Raw genomic sequence first — 18,872 nt, 5'->3', positions numbered from 1 at the left:
GTGTATCATTGCTGTAGTTTCAGCTTTGTCTAATTCCCAGTGTCTTCACTTATCTTGAGTATTTAAAGCCTCAGTTTAATAGTGCTCGTTGTCAGTGTTATCCTCCCTTAGTGCACCTTTGTTAAAGAGCTTCGATTCCACTCTTTGCTGTTTGGTTTTTTGCTCCTTGCTGCTGCCTTGTGAGTCCTCCATTTGGGGCCTTTACTGCAGTTTGCTTCAAACACTTTGCTTCAAATCTTGTTTGATTTACAATCAAACAAACCTAAAAATCATTTAAATGAGCACATTACCATGGAAACAGGAAGATACACGGGCTCTCCCCCTCTATCAGTATTCACCTCAGCTGCGATGCATTGAGAGAACTCACTGGCTTCTGTGTTTTAACATGGGCAGAGTTTAAAAAGAAAATACTCAAGTCTGACACAAAAACATATGGTTTGGTTTAACAGTGGCTCTCACTGAAAACCTGCAAAACTCCAATGGCCTCCCTCTTTAACAGCCTCTCTGAACTTTGACTCAGAGGACAAAGTCAACACTTACAAGAGACAGGGCTACTGCTACTACTAATGGCAAGTCAGCCAGCTTTCAGTACAGTCCAGTTTGACCATGTTCCTTTCTGTTGTGCTGCTGTGGCTCTGTGTTTGCTTCATTGTTCTTCAGCTCAAATCTCGGAGACCCAAGAACTTTCCACCGGGACCCCCTATCCTGCCCCTGCTAGGCAACACTTTGCAGCTGAGCCTGGAGAACCCTTTAAAGGACTTCGAAAGGGTAAGAAAAAAAAATGCTGCAATAAAGAGGATTTTGTTTAAGGTGCATATTGTTATGGCACTGGTGAAATTACTACTATTAGCATTTAAATATGTCTAAATGTCTGGATGCTAATGTAGCCGGTCTGGCCTTAAACTCTTATTGCCGTTAGTTCTCTGCGTTGTGTTGTGCGAATGACCAGAGGACTCAGCTCTCACTTTGCCAGCTGGGTGGATTTATTCTCCCCGAACTGTTTAAAATAAAAACAAAACAGCACAGCGACTTCACTTCACTGGACTTCTGCATGAACACCTTCAAGGGAGAGAGAAGGATAGCGGCCCACATGAGAAGCCACCTGCATGCTCCTATGCTCTGGTCTGAGATGGCTAACTAGCATGTTACAATAAAGTGCTGTACTCGACAGAGAAACTAATTCACACTAAAACATCGAACAGAACTATGAGACAAAATGCAGAAAGGGAACGAGCAGTGTTTGGATTACTTCCAGTTACTTTAACTGTGTTTATCCGCTCTGTAACTGAGAACACTAGCTTACGCTCACCTCTCCTCAGCGGGGCCTCTACACAACTGAGGAAAATAGCGCTGCGCAGCTACAGGAAGTGACTTTGTGGGAAGTCAAAGGTCCCATAAACAAAATAAAAGCTCCCAAAATATAAATACAGAAAATAAACATATATAAATAAACACATATACATAACCAATACTGACAAAGCAAGATAACACTGCAGGATGGATCTTTGGTGAAATATAAATTATTTTTTAATACACCCGTTACACTAACACATCAGGAAATTTTTCTGCTTTTCCTGAAATGAATGAAACCGTTGCTGTTACAAACTGAATGAAACATAATGACAACCAAAAACATCTTGAGCTGTAAGGGCACAAATTACCTGGCAGCAACAACAGTGCACCCGTTTGCTCTGTGTGATTGCAAAACATGAACTTGGCGTCCCAGCAGTACTGCACCTCTTACACAAGAGGAGTTTTCTAACATCTTTATGTAGATATTTATTAAATATGTTTATAATTTGAATGAAAGGAAGTTGTTATTTTTTGTCCTTCAAGTTATTTTAAAAACAGTTTTTTTTTTAATAAACAACAGCAGACTACCAATATTTCACCAAAGTACTGCATCAGATAAGATAGTTATTCTACAATGTTGGGTGTGTGTTAGTACAACACACTCATTCGTTTCATAGTTCAGCAGTTATAAAGGAGACAAAAGGTTTTGGTGGGTTAGGACACGCGCCAGCAAGCAAACTGTCCAGGGGCGAGTCTCTTCTGGTTGGACATGAATACATTTGCATCTGATTGGCTGACAATAACCATATCACACAAAGGTGCCATTATGCCCGGTCTTAGATCATGTTACAGCAGGCTGCTATATTAGGAACCACACAAAGCTCTACACAGGAGGTTTGTCCCTAAATGCATTTTATCCTCTCTGTATGTTTTGTAATATTTAAATGCAATGTTTCTATATCATGTGCTCAGCTGTGCAAATATGTTTAGCCCACTTTAAACATATGACTTATCCTGTGCTTGTTATCGCCTTCCCTCCCAGCTGAGGAAGTCTTATGGAGATGTCTACAGTATCTTTATTGGCCCTAAACCAGCAGTAATCATCAATGGGATGAAGGCCATAAAGGAGGCCATGGTGACCAAGGCTAGTGATTTTGCTGGACGACCTCAAGACTTGTTTGTTAATGATGTCACCAAGAGTAAAGGTAGGAATGGATGTTTGTGTCTGTGTGTGCCTGTATGTCTGTGTCTATATGTCAGGTTGAGTATCAGACGCCACCTCTCTGGGGACATCTCAGGCCCTCCAAGGTTTGGAGGCCTATCTCCCCCTACCACCACTTCCCCTGCCAGTGGCGGACTCCCTCAGGTGTCGGTGCGTTGGTGGTTCTTTGTGTCTGGGGGTGGGCGTCCAGGTACACACCGGCTCACTCCTTGGCGGCTGCTTGTCGGGGCCTGGAGCCTGGGGCTCGCTCGGGCCACTTCGGAGGTGGGGTGCCCCCGGCCTCTCGGCCTGGGGCTCGGTCACTCAGGCACAGCTGGCTGCCGGCGGAGCTCACGGGCGCGTCACTGCAACTCCCCCTGGCTTCTGCTCCACGGCTGCTGAGTGAGCTCTTTCTGGGACAGTGGCGCGGCTGCCCCTCTGTTGGTCTTCCTTGGTCTCTTGTGTTCTGGGGACCTCTGGATGTCTGGAGTTTTGATCTCCTCCATACCTGCTTCATGCCCTGGAGGACGGGGCTGTGGCCCCCCCACACTCCCTAGCAGATCGTTACATGGAGAAACCTTTGGAATGCAAGCATGCTGATCCACACAGGTATGCACACAGGTGTACACACGGGTATTCACAGACGCGGACTACAGCTTTCTTGGCTGCTGCCTCAAAGCACATTGTACGCTGTCTATCTTGCGTGCTGCACAATATCGTTTATTATTTAGTAAATACTGATATCTACTGCTAGCTAGTTTATTGTGATGGTGCCGTTTTTTTTATTATGTTGCTCTTTGTTGTTTGCTTTCTCTTCTGTTTTTCTTTCTTTCTTCCCCCCCTTCTCCCCGTCTCTTCTCCCCTTTGGTTTTCTTTCTCTCCCTCTCTTTCTTTCATTCTTTCTCCCTGTCCTATCCCCCAGTCATGTCTGTCCCGTTTGTAGCAACTGAAAATAAAATAAATTCATAATTATAATAAAGGTCAATCAAATGGACCAATATGGCAAGGCCATGATGATCCACTTGGTAAAATAAATCCGCTTGGCATCTTTCTTGGCCTTAAGACAACAATTCTGATGCTAAAGATCCAAAAGGGACACAAAAAAACAAACAAAAAAAAAAGATGTCACCAAGAATAAAGGTAAAGCAGGTATTATATTGTATAGGACACATTTTTGTCTTTATATTTTTATCATTTGGTATGCAGTATATGCATATTTCACCTTTGTTCTTCTTGCATTATTATCTCAGGAAATGACTTTGAGGTAACACTCAGATAAGAGTGTTTTATACACTGTGTCAGTAACATGTCACAGTAGTATTTGACATGTGAAACAAATGAAAAGGAAATAATAGCACTTTGTGTATGTCTTTGTAAAAGGCATCTCAACATAGTGTGCAAAAATCACAGAGCGTAAGCATGTTGGAAATATGATACACTGATAAAAAAGCATCTGAAAGAGGCAAAACAGTGAGAGTTAAACCGTGGCTACACCAGAGTTTGTTTCTCTTTAAGAAAACCAGTTTTTTGTTCAGTGTTCATGTGAAACAGGACGTGTGGCAGGCAGAGAGTGAACCCAGTGTGCAGGACTCAGCAGATACACTTAGATCACATCTTTATTAATGCTGGAAATGAGACAAAGCAACTATCCATCCATCTTCATCCGCTTTATCCGGGGCCGGGTCACGGGGGCAGCAGCCTAAGCAGAGAGGCCCAGACCTCCCTCTCCCCAGCCACCTCCTCCAGCTTATCCGGGGGAATACCAAGGCGTTCCCAGGCCAGCCGAGAGATATAATCTCTCCAGCGTGTCCTGGGTCTGCCCCGGGGCCTCCTCCCGGTGGGACATGCCTGGAACACCTCACCCAGGAGGCGCCCAGGAGGCATCCTTGTCAGATGCCCGAACCACCTCAGCTGGCTCCTTTCGATGTGGAGCAGCAGCTGCTCTACTATGAGCCCCTCCCGGATGGCCGAACTTCTCACCCTATCTCTAAGGGAGAGGCCAGCCACCCTTCGGAGGAAGCTCATTTCCACCGCTTGTATCCGCGATCTCGTTCTTTCAGTCACTACCCACAGCTCGTGGCCATAGGTGAGGGTAGGGACGTAGATCGACCGGTAAATTGAGAGCTTCGCTTTTACACTCAGCTCCCTCTTCACCACGACGGACCGGTGCAGCGTCCGCATCACTGCAGCTGCAGCCCCAATCTGTCTGTCGATCTCCGGCTCCCTTCTCCCATCACTTGCGAACAAGACCCCGAGATACTTGAACTCCTCCACTTGGGGCAGGAACTCATCCCCGACCCGGAGTGGGCACTCTACCTTTTCCGGCTGAGAACCATGGCCTCAGATTTGGAGGTGCTGATCCTCATTCCCGCTGCTTCACACTAGGCTGCGAACCGTTCCAGTGCGAGCTGGAGGCCCTCACCCGATGAAGCCAACAGAAACACATCATCCGCAAAAATCAGAGATGAGATTCTGAGCCCACCAAAGTTAAAGCCCTCCACCACTTGGCTGCACCTAGAAATCCTGTCCATAAAAATTATGAACAGAATCGGAGACAAAGGGCAGCCCTGGCGGAGCCCATCACCCACCGGGAACGAGTCCGACTTATTGCTGGCAATGCGAACCAAGCTCTTGCAACGGTTGTATAGGGATCGAATGGCCCGTAGCAATGGGCCAGACACCCCATACTCCCGCAACACCTCCCACAGGACACCCTGAGGGACACGGTCGAATGCCTTCTCCAAGTCCACAAAACACATGTAGACTGGTTGGGCAAACTCCCATGCACCCTCAAGTATCCTCGAGAGGATAAAGAGCTGGTCCAGTGTTCCGCGACCAGGACGAAAACCGCATTGTTCCTCCTGTATCCAAGGTTCGACTATGGAGACTCTGAACATGGTCCATTCGGACTCAATGTCCCCAGTCTCCCTCGGAATGCTGTTGAAGCTCTGCCGGAGGTGTGCGTTGAAGATCTCGCGGACTGGGCCTCTGCTAGACGTTCCCAGCACACCCTCACTACGCGTTTAGGTGCACCGGGTCTGTCCAGCGTTTTCAGCAGGTTGGTTCCAGAGTCCAAGCCATGCGTAGAGGTGAGCCCGACTATATCTAGCCGGTACCTCTCAACCTCACGCACAAACTCAGGCTCCTTCCCCACCAGAGAGGTGAAAGTGAAACCAACTAGGCTGTTTGATCGAAACTTAAAGTGTGGTGTGACGTGAGAGCAAGTATATAAATAACTAGGCTTCCGTTTGTGCTTCAGACCTGGAGTTGTGTGTTTTGTCTTAAGGTCTCCATATCCAGAAATGTAGAATAAAGATCATTTTTTAAAGTAAAAGACCACTTTGAGCCGTGTCTTTCTTGGCCCTAAAGAATCGAAAAGAACTGAAATTTAATACCCGGTAACACTATCCCGGGCAGGGTAAATTGTTCCCTCGATGTTTTCTTCATAAGGGTCTTTTGAAAGCAACTAAACAAAGAGAAAACACTGTTACGACCCATCTAGGGCCAGGCAATAACACGAGTGAGGCACTCGCGCTCCCCCCAAACACCCAAGCAGCGGCAGGGAACAAATCTGTTCTTTACAGTGGGGCAAAAAAGTATTTAGTCAGTACCGATTGTGCAAGTTCCCCCACTTAAAATGATGACAGAGGTCAGTAATTTGCACCAGAGGTACACTTCAACTGTGAGAGACAGAATGTGAAAAAAAAAAATCCATGAATTCACATGGTAGGATTTGTAAAGAATTTATTCGTAAATCAGGGTGGAAAATAAGTATTTGGTCACCTCAAACAAGGAAAATCTCTGGCTCTCACAGACCTGTAACGTCTTCTGTAAGAAGCTTTTCTGTCCCCCACTCGTTACCTGTATGAATGGCACCTGTTTGAACTCATCATCTGTATAAAAGACACCTGTCCACAGCCTCAAACAGTCAGACTCCAAACTCCGCCATGGCCAAGACCAAAGAGCTTTCGAAGGACACCAGGAAAAGTATTGTAGACCTGCACCAGACTGGGAAGAGTGAATCTACAATAGGCAAGCAGCTTGGTGTGAAAAAATCAACTGTGGGAGCAATCATCAGAAAATGGAAGACATACAAGACCACTGATAATCTCCCTCGATCTGGGGCTCCACGCAAGATCTCATCCCGTGGGGTCAAAATGATCATGAGAACGGTGAGCAAAGATCCCAGAACCACACGGGGGGACCTGGTGAATGACCTGCAGAGAGCTGGGACCAAAGTAACAAAGGTCACCATCAGTAACACACTACAACGGCAGGAATCAAATCCCGCAGTGCCAGACGTGTTCCGCTGCTGAAGCCAGTGCATGTCCAGGCCCGTCTGAAGTTTGCCAGAGAGCACATGGATGATACAGCAGAGGATTGGGAGAATGTCATGTGGTCAGATGAAACCAAAGTAGAACTTTTTGGTATAAACTCAACTCGTCGTGTTTGGAGGAAGAAGAATACTGAGTTGCATCCCAAGAACACCATACCTACTGTGAAGCATGGGGGTGGAAACATCATGCTATGGGGCTGTTTTTCTGCCAAGGGGACAGGACGACTGATCCGTGTTAAGGACAGAATGAATGGGGCCATGTATCGTGAGATTTTGAGCCAAAACCTCCTTCCATCAGTGAGAACTTTGAAGATGAAACGAGGCTGGGTCTTCCAACATGACAATGATCCAAAACACACCGCCCGGGCAACAAAGGAGTGGCTCCGTAAGAAGCATTTGAAAGTCCTGGAGTGGCCTAGCCAGTCTCCAGACCTCAACCCCATAGAAAATCTGTGGCGGGAGTTGAAAGTCCGTGTTGCTCGGCGACAGCCCCAAAACATCACTGCTCTCGAGAAGATCTGCATGGAGGAATGGGCCAAAATACCAGCTACTGTGTGTGCAAACCTGGTAAAGACCTATAGTAAACGTTTGACCTCTGTTATTGCCAACAAAGGTTATGTTACAAAGTATTGAGTTGTATTTTTGCTATTGACCAAATACTTATTTTCCACCCTAATTTACGAATAAATTCTTTACAAATCCTACCATGTGGATTCATGGATTTTTTTTTCACATTCTGTCTCTCACAGTTGAAGTGTACCTCTGGTGCAAATTACTGACCTCTGTCATCATTTTAGGTGGGGGAACTTGCACAATCGGTGGCTGACTAAATACTTTTTTGCCCCACTGTATAATGTGACAACAAAACGGGAATGTCAACACTTCAGGGTGAGCCAAGGCCAAAATAATAAACAAAGCTAAAATCTAAACAAATCCCGCACCCCTGACCTTACCAAAAGTCAAAAGTAACGACAGGGTCTGACCTCCTTAACTAATTCAAAACAGGAGAAAACTGGTGGTCAAAAGAAATGGCAGCTCACCCCTACCCACTCCACTTCCACAACTGTCAAAACAGCACTGCAGGGGTACACTGCTGGGTCGTGAGGAGAAACGCGAGAACCTCTCCCACCGCAGCACTCCAGCCTCCTTTTAATGGGCTGGAACCAGTCACGTCGGAGCTGTATATCCACACACCAATCGGAGCAGGGCCCTGGCACAGCTGAATTAACATAAACAGATGCATTGACTGCACAAAACAAACACATAAAAATAGGGTCAAAGACCCCAGACCAGACAGTTCAGGCTCCACCAGCCTCCTGAAAGCCAGGTTGCTTCACTTTTCTAGTCAAACACTTAAAAAGAGGCAGCATGGCGGCTCAGTGGTTGTCTGGTGGTCTCCCTGTGTCTGCGTGGCTTTTCTCCTGGTTCTCTCTCCCAGAAGGTTGATTCTGTTCATCTAGACATAGTGTTTTCAATGGGAGAAACGTCTTCTTCAGTCTTACTTACATGGATGATTGAGCATGCACCAAGACATTTTAATCCTGGTTCTCTGGTTTCTTCCGTCATTAAAACATGCTCTCTGTATCGGAGCATGTCACTCTATTCAAAGACCTTTTTAATCTCAAGAGTGTAACTTCTTGGTCAAATAAAAGATGAAATAAATATTACTAATACTAAATTCTTGAACTTTGCTGACAATGTCCAATTGTGTAGTTTGGCACTGTTAACACGACAATCCCAAACTAGATACTGCATGTGTACCATCAGCATGACTCTGTAAAGTGTAATGGTACTAAAAAGGTCTGCATGCAGTTTATACCTGTCACCCAGCGATTTTAGTGAATTTTCTCTACATTAACACAATTTAGAGTTCTAGAACATAACAGCAGTGATGATCAAAGGTTCAAATAGATGATTCTTAAGTTTGTTGTTCCCCTTTTGTGTTGGTGAACTTGTTGTAGGGGTTATTCTGGCAGATTATGGCTCTAGTTGGAGGGAACATCGTCGCTTTGCTCTGATGACTTTGAGGAACTTTGGTCTGGGGAAGAACTCGATGGAGGACAGGATTCATGAAGAGATTAAATACACCGTCAGTACCCTGGAAAAGAGCATTGGTATGTCATTTAACATAGAATTGTTCATTGTGCTGTTGTTTCTGTTGTTCTTGTGTATTCCTTTGGTTTTTATAACTTACATTACGCCTCCCACAGGTAAAACCATGAGTCCTCAAGTTATGTTTCACAATGCAGCGTCCAACATCATCTGCCAGGTCCTGTTCGCTAGACGCTACGAGTATGACAATGCGCTAATCAAAGTGATTGTTAGGTGCTTCACTGAGAATTCCAAGATAGCCAATGGCCCGTGGGCTATGGTGAGTAAAACAGCAACAAAATGATAAAATAAAAGAAATGACTTAATTATTGCAAATACAGCGTCCTGTAACCATCTTCTGTTACAACTGAAGCATAGAGGAAAATAAACGATTGTCCTTCTTTGCAGCTGTATGACTCTTTTCCTTTAATTCGTTACCTACCACTGCCCTTCATGAAAGCCTTCAAGAATGCAGAGGTAACATTTAAAATCCCTTTAATTACATTGAAATAATCTGTGGATTTCATCAATATTAAGAAAAAGTCAATGCTAATACAGTCATAGTTACTTGTGTTTTTTTAGACAGTTGAAAATCTTGTAAATGAGTTTATAAGAGAGCACAAGAAGACCCGAGTTCCCGGAGAGCCACGGGACTTTGTTGACTGCTATCTGGATGAACTGGAGAAGGTGAGTGTGAAATGAGGAGTTTACTATCCCAGATATTATAATAAAGCAATTGATTACATTTAAAATGACTAGAAAAAATAGATTTTACATTAAGGAGACTACACATATGGCTGTGACCTTTTCACCCTGTAACAACAAAGTTGACTTTCCTTATTTGCATAAATCATTCCTCTGACTCAGAGAGGCGATGATGGGTCTTCATTTTCAGAAGACCGGATCTGTCTGTACGCTTTAGACCTTCACTTTGCTGGCACTGACACTACATCCAACACCCTACTTACTGGATTTCTTTACCTTATGAACTATCCGCATGTACAAGGTAAACCTGCATATTTTCTTCTTTTCTTTCAGTTCAACTGATGTTTGTCCATTTAAAATTGGTTGCACTTATCTTTGTGTGACACATGCCACTTATATGCTGTAGACTATGACAATCAATGGAAAGCAACTATTTTCAGCCGATTGGTTTAACTCAACATACTGCTGATTCACTGAACATATTTGGTATAATGTTGTTGTGTATCATTGCTTGTGGTGACTGCAGTGTGTAGACGGTAACGTGTTGCCCTGCTCTGGCAGAACGGTGTCAGCGGGAGATAGACCGAGTGTTGGAAGGGAAAGACCGGGTCAGTTTTGAGGACAGACACAATATGCCCTACGTGCAGGTGCCGTACAGCAAAGTTTTATTCACTATTGAACTTATTTTTAAGGTGCCCACCTGGATCTGGGTGCACACATACATTCTGCTCCAAGCCAAAGCATGAGAAATGTCTTCTCTTCATCCAGGCTGTGATTCATGAGATACAGAGAGTTGCCAACACTGTTCCTCTCAGTGTCTTCCACTGCACCACTAAAGACACAGAGCTGATGGGTTATTCCATTCCCAAGGTAAGGGCCAACTGGTTAAATAGTTTTTGGCAACAGAGAAAGTGACGAGCATCCTTAATGGTTTTGAGGTTGATTTCGTCCTCAGGGAACAATGATCATCGAGAATCTGACCTCAGTGCTCAGCGAGGAGGGACAGTGGAAATTCCCTCATGAATTCAACCCTGAAAACTTCCTCGATGACAAAGGAGAGTTTGTTAAACCAGAGGCCTTCATGCCTTTCTCTGCAGGTACATGAAGACACGATTCACATACCGACATAGATGATTAAATCTTCTGTCGTAGATGATACTGAGGTATTTTTTTCAACGTCTCAGGTCCTCGGGTGTGTCTCGGGGAGGGTCTGGCTCGCATGGAGCTCTTCCTCATCATGGTGACTCTGCTGAGGAAGTTCAAGTTCATCTGGCCCGAGGACGCAGGAGAACCAGACTTCACTCCAGTCTATGGGGTCACTCTGACTCCCAAACCTTACCGCATGAAAGTCCAACTCAGAACGCCGCAGTGAGGTCACAAACTAACCATGGAAATCCTGGAAATCCTGGTGGGAACGCATCTGGGATACTATTAAGTGAAAGATTATAGAGCATTCCAGTTTTTGTCTTCTGTTGTATTATTGAAACAAGAAATAAACACATGAAACTCCCCTTTATGTTTCTAACAGTTCCTGCAGTCTTAATATTTATTTTCACACAGTCCTTTTTTTCTTACTGTAGCATCCCCGGTTGAAAAGATGGTCTCTCAAACTGATGGTTCACAATCCTTTTATTAAACAGCCGTGTATGTGAACACACCGTAAGAGCTACAACATACAGAATAAAAGACTATTAGTAAATCAAACAGTGTGTTACCTTTAACCTTTTGACTTATTCATTTATTACAAATTAATTCTCCTTACCTTACATAACAAATAACACTAAAACTTGTAAATTATTGCATATAACAGGGAAATCGTTGCATCGCTGCCTAAACATGACGAGGTACGTTAGCGCCCTCTAGTGGGTGAAAACTTAGCCTTTATGCTTAGTAGCGGTCAGCAGCTACATGCTCCGTAAAACAACAAAATGCATATCTACAGGACAAACTTTGTTACAAACCTTGTTCCCTCATCAACCAGGTGCTAAGAAACTGCTTTCGACTCAGTGTTGCACCTTAATAGCCGTTCTTTTCCCCATTCCTGTCCATTAACCATAGAGCACACCTCTCTGTGCATTAAAACTCGCGCTTCTGCCATATGGTTTACGCCACTTGATTTACGGCACCTTGTCGCTCTGTGACTTTCAAAATAAAAGCATTCACTCCAACAATATAATAGCCACTCATAAGTTTACAAAACACTTTACCAAATATTAATGAGGTCATTTACACTTAGCTCACAGCTCTAAACATGGACTAAAGGCAGCTACCAGCCAAACAACGTTAAAACATCAAGCAACCACCTTACAAAAGTCTCTTGCACTACTACAGGCGTCTGACCACTGTCAACAGTCAGTTTTCTTGTCTCGGGCTCTGTGGGGCTGGGCGACGCTGCTGTTCTGGGCCCCGGTCCGGATGGGCCTGGGCCCCTGTGACGGAGTTACACCGTCCCGGGCTGCAGACAGCTGATCTGGGCGCATACACGCACCACCACCATTAGTTTCTACAATTACCGTGGCTGCGCGTCTTTTCGTCGACCGGGCAGATAAACAAAAAGGGGTGAGAGGTATATTTTGAGCGGCGCAGAGGGTGGCCAACATATTTTCCCACTTACCTTTAATAAAGCCGGTCGCGTAGACTCGCTGTGATCGCCGATTATACGGGGGTTATGCAAGCTGATGGTATGGTGTTCCGGGGTTTAAATGGTGGGTTCGCGCGCGCTTGAAAGATCACGTGAACTGCATTATTTTTTTTGTTTGTTTTTTTTTGTTATTGTGAAACACTGTAGGCTGCCTGGAATTGGCCATAAATGTCTCTATATACATATATGTATTGTAGGAATACAGCTGGAAATAAGCTGAGGGGGAAAGATTGTTTGGTAAAAGGAATAATAAAGAGCTTGCAGAGAAAAGCGTCTGGACTTCTTTAAGTTGCTTGAAGACGTTTCACCTCTCATCTGAGAAGCTTCTTCAGTTCTAAGGTCAAATGGTGGAGAGTCCATGGCTCCTTTGACTACGATGACCTGGATGACTGAGAACCTTCACAGACAATAATAAAGAGATGACTATTATGCCTAGTGGGAGGGGCCATGGGGTATAAAAGAAGGCTGTCAGGGCCTACCTGGTTTCTTTTCAGTGAGATGTTACAGAGAGGGTAACATGCAGACTGTGTTTTGTATATAGATGTATAGATGTTGTATATATGTTTGTTTTGTGTTGACTTAAGTTAGTTTCCTATTTTCTTTGTAAATAATCTCTATGTCTGTCTCCACGTTGGTTGAGTGTGGAGTAAGTGCATATGAGAGCATGAGGGTGGGAATGGATGTTTGTATCTGTGTGTGCCTGTATGTCTGTGTCTATATGTCAGGTTGGGTATCAGACGCCACCTCTCTGGGGACATCTCAGGCCCTCCAAGGTTTGGAGGCCTATCTCCCCCTACCAACACTTCCCCTGCCAGTGGCGGACTCCCTCAGGTGTCGGTGCGTTGGTGGTTCTTTGTGTCTGGGGATGGGCGTCCAGGTACACACCGGCTCACTCCTTGGCGGCCGCTTAACGGGACCTGGAGCCTGGGGCTCGCTCGGGCCACTTCGGAGGTGGGGTGCCCCCGGCCTCTCGGCCTGGGGCTCGGTCACTCAGGCACGGCTGGCTGCCGGCGGAGCTCACGGGCGCGTCACTGCAACTCCCCCTGGCTTCTGCTCCGCGGCTGCTGAGTGAGCCCTCATCTGGGACTCTCCTCAGCTCTTTCTGGGACAGTGGCGCGGCTGCCCCTCTGTTGGTCTTACTTGGTCTCTTGTGTTCTGGGGGCCTCTGGATGTCTGGAGTTTTGATCTCCTCCACACCTGCTTCATGCCCTGGAGGACGGGGCTGTGGCCCCCCCACACTCTCTAGCAGATCATTACATGAAGGAACCTTTTAAAAACAAGCGCGTCCATGCTCACAGGTGTACACACGGGTGATCACACCCACAAACTACACCCTTTTTGGCTCCTACCTCAAAGCACACTGTGTTCTGTTGATCTTATGTGCTGCACAATAATGTTTAATATTTAGTATTTACTGTCATATTCCCATATATCATTGTGATGTTGTTTATTCTATTACTCTTGTTCTCTTCTGCTTGTTTTCTTTTTTCTTTCTCAACAGGTGACCCAGGTGATCGATATATGCTTTTTTTTTGTCTGCTTATTTAGTTGGTTTTTGTTTTTTTTGCCCTTTATCCCCGTCCCTCTTCTCAGCTGTTCCCCCCCCTCCCCCCCCCTCTTCCTTTCTCCCTTTTCTTTTCCTCATTCAAGTCTGTCCCGTATCTAGCAAGTGAAAATAAAAAATAAATAAAATAAACAATAAAAGGTGAATCAAATGGACCATTACGGCAAGGCTGGGATGGTCAATTTGTTAAAGTAAATCCGTTGGGCATCTTTCTTTGCCTTTAGACAATAATTCTGATGGCAAAAGAGCCAAACGGGACAGGCAAAAGAAACAACAAAAACAACAGTCAGTTTTCTTGCATTTATATGTTCATTTGTCTCATCATAAACAGTCACACTGAACAAAAAAGTCTGTGTGTGGGGCACTGAGTCACAGGCTGACTTGCAGTCTATCCAGGTGGTGCACAGGTTGGGGAGCGGGGTCTTACAGCATCGAGCGACAGCCATGTCTACCATGGAGCTGGTGCTTCACCCCTCTGCCGAATCCTTTCTGCGCGCCGCTCATGTATTGACCCATGTGCCTGTTCATCTTAGACGCTGGCAGGAGCATCCATGTGATACTGATACTGATACTGAGGTTATTGGCCGGTAGTTGGATGGGACCGGTCCCTTCTGGGGGTCCTTGGGGATCAGGACTGTCCGGCCTTCGGTTAGCCATTCCGGCTGTCTCTCATTGATTAGCAGCTGGTTCATTTGTGCTGCCAGATGCTCGGGGAGTGCAGTCAGCTTCTTCAGCCAGTAGGCAAGAATCATGTTGGGGCATGAAGAAGCAAGTTTTCATACTGGAGACCCTCTGGATGTCTGCCACTGTGATGGTTACTGGACAGCTGTTCTGTCCTGTGACCTAAAACTCAAAGTTGCCAGTCAGAGCTTTTAAACCCTGTTTTCATCACGTTTGATGAACATGCTTCCTGCAACATCCCCAAGTCCTAGTAGTAATAATAAGATGATAAATGAATTCTGAATAATAATTCTCTATATAATAATAAGATTAATAATAATTATGGAAATACTGTTGTAATGGTCCCTATTGCCAGTCTTGGCAGCCGGGGGTCAGTCCGCCAGGGCCTCCGCTCCTGGCCGCCACCCGGCACACAATGCACCCGACCCCTATGGCGCCTCCTGCGGGTGGTGGGCCTGCAGGAGGATGGGCCCATGTCTCCTCTTCGGGCTGTGCCCGGCTGGGCCCCATGGACTAAGGCCCGGCCACCAGACGCTTGCCCTCGGGCACCCTCCCCGGGCCTGGCTCCAGGGTGGGGCCCCGGTAACCCTATCCCGGGCAGGGTAAACTGTTCCCTCGGTGTCCTTTTCATAAGGGTCTTATGAATCGCTCTTTGTCTGGTCCCTCACCCAGGGCCAGTTTGCCATGGGAGACCCTACCAGGGGGCAAAAGCCCCCAGACAACATAGCCCCTGGGATCCCTTGGACACACAAACCCCTCCACCACGATAAGGTAGCGATTCAAGGAGGGTTCGCACTGGAACGGTTCGCAGCCGAGTGTGAAGCAGCGGGAATGAGGATCAGCACCTCCAAATCTGAGGCCATGGTTCTCAGCCGGAAAAGGGTGGAGTGCCCACTCCGGGTCGGGGATGAGTTCCTGCCCCAAGTGGAGGAGTTCAAGTATCTCGGGGTCTTGTTCGCAAGTGATGGGAGAAGGGAGCCGGAGATCGACAGACGGATTGGGGCTGCAGCTGCAGTAATGCAGGCGCTGCACCGGTCCTTCGTGGTGAAGAGAGAGCTGAGTGTAAAAGCGAAGCTCTCAATTTACCGGTCGATCTACGTCCCTACCCTCACCTATGGCCACGAGCTGTGGGTAGTGACCGAAAGAACGAGATCGCGGATACAAGCGGCAGAAATGAGCTTCCTCCGAAGGGTGGCTGGCCTCTCCCTTAGAGATAGGGTGAGAAGTTCGGCCATCCGGGAGGGGCTCAGAGTAGAGCAGCTGCTGCTCCACATCGAAAGGAGCCAGCTGAGGTGGTTCGGGCATCTGACAAGGATGCCCCCTGGGCGCCTCCTGGGTGAGGTGTTCCAGGCATGTCCCACCGGGAGGAGGCCCCGGGGCAGACCCAGGACACGCTGGAGAGATTATATCTCTCGGCTGGCCTGGGAACGCCTTGGTGTTCCCCCGGATAAGCTGGAGGAGGTGGCTGGGGAGAGGGAGGTCTGGGCCTCTCTGCTTAGGCTGCTGCCCCCGTGACCCGGCCCCGGATAAAGCGGATGAAGATGGATGGATGGATGTTGTAATGGTATTCAGAGAATTCTGATTTTATTTCATTATGGTCACTAAATATTGGTGTTTATTGATTAAATGCAGTAACACAACGGTTTTACAGACTGGGGATTTTAAGCTTCCCGACGAGTGTTTCTTGCTTCTCTCTCTGTCTTTGTGTGACGACTCCCACCGCTCTGAATTTTCTTTGAAGGAGACTGAAACCATCAGAATCAGAATCAGAATGGGGTTTATTGCCAAATGTTGAGCAGGTTTACAACATTAGGAAATTGCTGCGGTGCTTCAGTGCAAACATAGTGTCATAAATAGCACTTAAATAGACATGGAAAAAAATAAAAGTAGGGATAAGAATTAAAAGGATCCACTACATCATTCATTTAAGCTGAGTTCACCTGTGTGAAAGCACTATTTAATTCAATTCAGTAGCACTGTGGAACTGATCCTGACTGGACGCTGACTTGTCTGAGGAACGCTGAACATCAGGAATGAACTAAAGAAATTCCAAACTCTTAAACATTCCAAAGATGCTTTTCCAGGATTACGAGATTAATATAATGCACACTTTGCTTATAGTGCTAACACTTGTTTGTGGAGCTCTGTGAAATATTCACTGCTGATTTGTGCTCAGGTGAGTTTTGAGTCTGGACTTAAAAAGAGGGATGAGTGATGTTTCTTATCTCAGGAGGAAGGACGTTCCAAAGATGGGGGGGCAGAGCAGCAGAAAACCCTGCGCCCCACGATGGCTAGCCGGGGAAAGGGACGGAAAGAAAAGAAGAGCTGAGAGACCGAAAAGGAATGATGATCTGAACAAGGTCAGAGGTATGAAGGCGAGAGATGATGGATAGCCTTGAATGTAGTGAGATAGTGAGATATACCTAATAAAGTGTCCAGCGATTATATGTATTGAATGTCCCCCATCAGCAAAGAACGCATCTATGGTTGGTGTTCACAACTGTTATCATCATATAAGATGATGATAACAGTTCTTGCTGATTGGAGCTGGCTTGGCCCTGACTTATCGACGAATTGAGAAAGCAGAACCGGCTGTTCAAACCCCCACAAGGCTGCCCGCTGGGATTGAAACGATGGGACGAGGCGTGAATTCTCAAAATGGGCTCATTGAGTGCAGCACGGATAAGATCTTGGAGAAGCTTACGGCTGCCGTGAACACTCCGAATAAGTCCTCTGAGTGCAAATTAGATTACATCTCGGAGAAGCTCACTGCCGGTCGTGAGTTCTCAGAAATCGGCTCTTTGAGCACAAGAATGACAACATCACGGAGAAGCTCGCGGCTCTCCAACGGGAGATTGAGAGACCAGTGTTGGACTGTTAGAACAGCTTTGAAATTCATATGAGTTGTTCGCACTAAAGTAAAAACCACCATCACTTCATGCGGAGACCCCTTTGGCGCCAGCTGCGGTCTCAAGGCTGGAGCTGAACAACAACACCCTGATAACGACTGTGTTTAGACTGCTCCCCCCATTCCATGCAAGGCCACCTGGGTTGGCTGGAAGACTGTTTACTTAGCCTGGCAGGACGAAGGACACTGTCTCAGCTGAACTCTGGACACGCACACAGACATATATACACATGCAGATGTACACTCATCCCCCCTCCCCCTCCAAACGCCTTCGACACTTATTCCCCTCCGATGCTGACGGTGGATCAAGGAGACCAGCGCTTATGCTGCAGGCCCGGATGTACTGTCTAAATCGGCGGTCTCTCACCCTTTACCCCCCCTGTTGCTTGTCATGTGTTTCTTTGGTGTATTTAGAGTTTTTTCATGTGCAGAGGTGTTTTTTCTGTTCTCAAACTGATCTCCCTGTTGGAGCTCAGTCTGGGGGGAGTTATTTTGTTCTCCTCGTCTTTCCTCATGTTGTGCTTTTTTCATGTTATACCTCTCTGACCTGTGTTCCCCATGTGATGTTTGTGTAATGTATATATGGTGGGAAGGGTAAGACGGCGCTGGCACGGCTGGCAGCCTTAACCAAATTTCCCTCGGGATGAATAAAGTATGATCAATCAATTAATCAATAACAGTGGAGTTCAGTTTTTTTCTCTGTCAACTCCAGCACTTACCTTTGGCCTCCAAAGCTCGCTTACTTACCTTTGGTATTCCAACTTCTTGTTAATCAATACGTGACACTGATTGGGGCTGTTCGATATAACAGTATATATCGGATAACGATATGAAAACGTCTATCGTTTCATATTACGCTATCGTTTGTTTCGTGGTGTTGCAAAATAAACCTTTTATGGTGATGGTCACTGTAGAGGCTATATTAATTTCTTAACCCTCCTGCCTTCTTGGGACCTTTTTGTGCCACTGCTATGTGTTAAATGGCTGCCATTTCCACTGTGTTCAGTGGAATATAACCAAACTTGCCACAGGATAGTTTTTACCTGTCAATGTTAATATTCCAGTGTGAATTCCTTAAATCAGCCTAAAATGGCTGAGCAGCAGAAATCCCCACACCCATCACCCTGGGGACCATTTTCTGCCCATTGACTTCCATTATAAACGCTATTTTTCAACCCCAAATTATCATCATATGATTTTATTTTTTCTTCTTTTCTTGGATGTCAATGAAGACTCAGGGCCTTGAAGTTTTAATTTTTAAATTGCAAAAAAAATGCAAAAAAAATAATGGCAGGTCAAAATGTATGTTGGTGCCAATCTTTGGTCCATCTAAAGGCCTACTTATAATGACAATCACATATTACTTCAACTGGTTTTTTGTGGAAATATTTAGTTTCGTTTTTTGGTTTTTGGGGCTTATAACACAGGGCGCTCATGTAATAACACTGGGAT

At 45.9% G+C, this 18,872-nt stretch overlaps 1 protein-coding gene across 2 annotated transcripts; it reads left to right on the top strand.

The window, feature by feature from the left end:
- Positions 1–506: 506 nt before the first annotated feature.
- Positions 507–11,142, top strand: LOC101464672 (cytochrome P450 2F3). Of its 2 annotated transcripts, none has more exons than XM_014409566.4 (11): positions 507–768; positions 2,336–2,498; positions 8,792–8,944; positions 9,041–9,201; positions 9,330–9,398; positions 9,504–9,608; positions 9,789–9,927; positions 10,188–10,273; positions 10,395–10,496; positions 10,582–10,723; positions 10,811–11,142. In XM_014409566.4, the coding sequence occupies exons 1-11, from the start codon at positions 607–609 to the stop codon at positions 10,996–10,998; spliced, it is 1,470 nt and encodes a 489-aa protein (XP_014265052.1). In that variant the 5' UTR covers positions 507–606; the 3' UTR covers positions 10,999–11,142. The 2 variants fall into 2 exon arrangements, with proteins under 2 accessions (XP_014265052.1, XP_076741641.1); XM_076885526.1 differs by lacking the exon at positions 507–768 and adding an exon at positions 2,116–2,187.
- Positions 11,143–18,872: the final 7,730 nt, after the last annotated feature.

Source organism: Maylandia zebra, linkage group LG7 (genome assembly GCF_041146795.1).
Source record: "Maylandia zebra isolate NMK-2024a linkage group LG7, Mzebra_GT3a, whole genome shotgun sequence".
NCBI classification, from domain to species: Eukaryota; Metazoa; Chordata; class Actinopteri; order Cichliformes; family Cichlidae; genus Maylandia; species Maylandia zebra.
This window is presented reverse-complemented; position numbering and strand designations above follow the sequence as displayed.

Coding starts and splice junctions, on each gene's coding strand:
- LOC101464672 (XM_014409566.4), top strand. CDS start 607: ATGTTCCTTTCTGTTGTGCTGCTGTGGCTCTGTGTTTGCTTCATTGTT. Junction 769..2,335: donor CTTTAAAGGACTTCGAAAGG/GTAAGAAAAAAA, acceptor CTTCCCTCCCAG/CTGAGGAAGTCTTATGGAGA. Junction 10,497..10,581: donor TGGGTTATTCCATTCCCAAG/GTAAGGGCCAAC, acceptor TTTCGTCCTCAG/GGAACAATGATCATCGAGAA.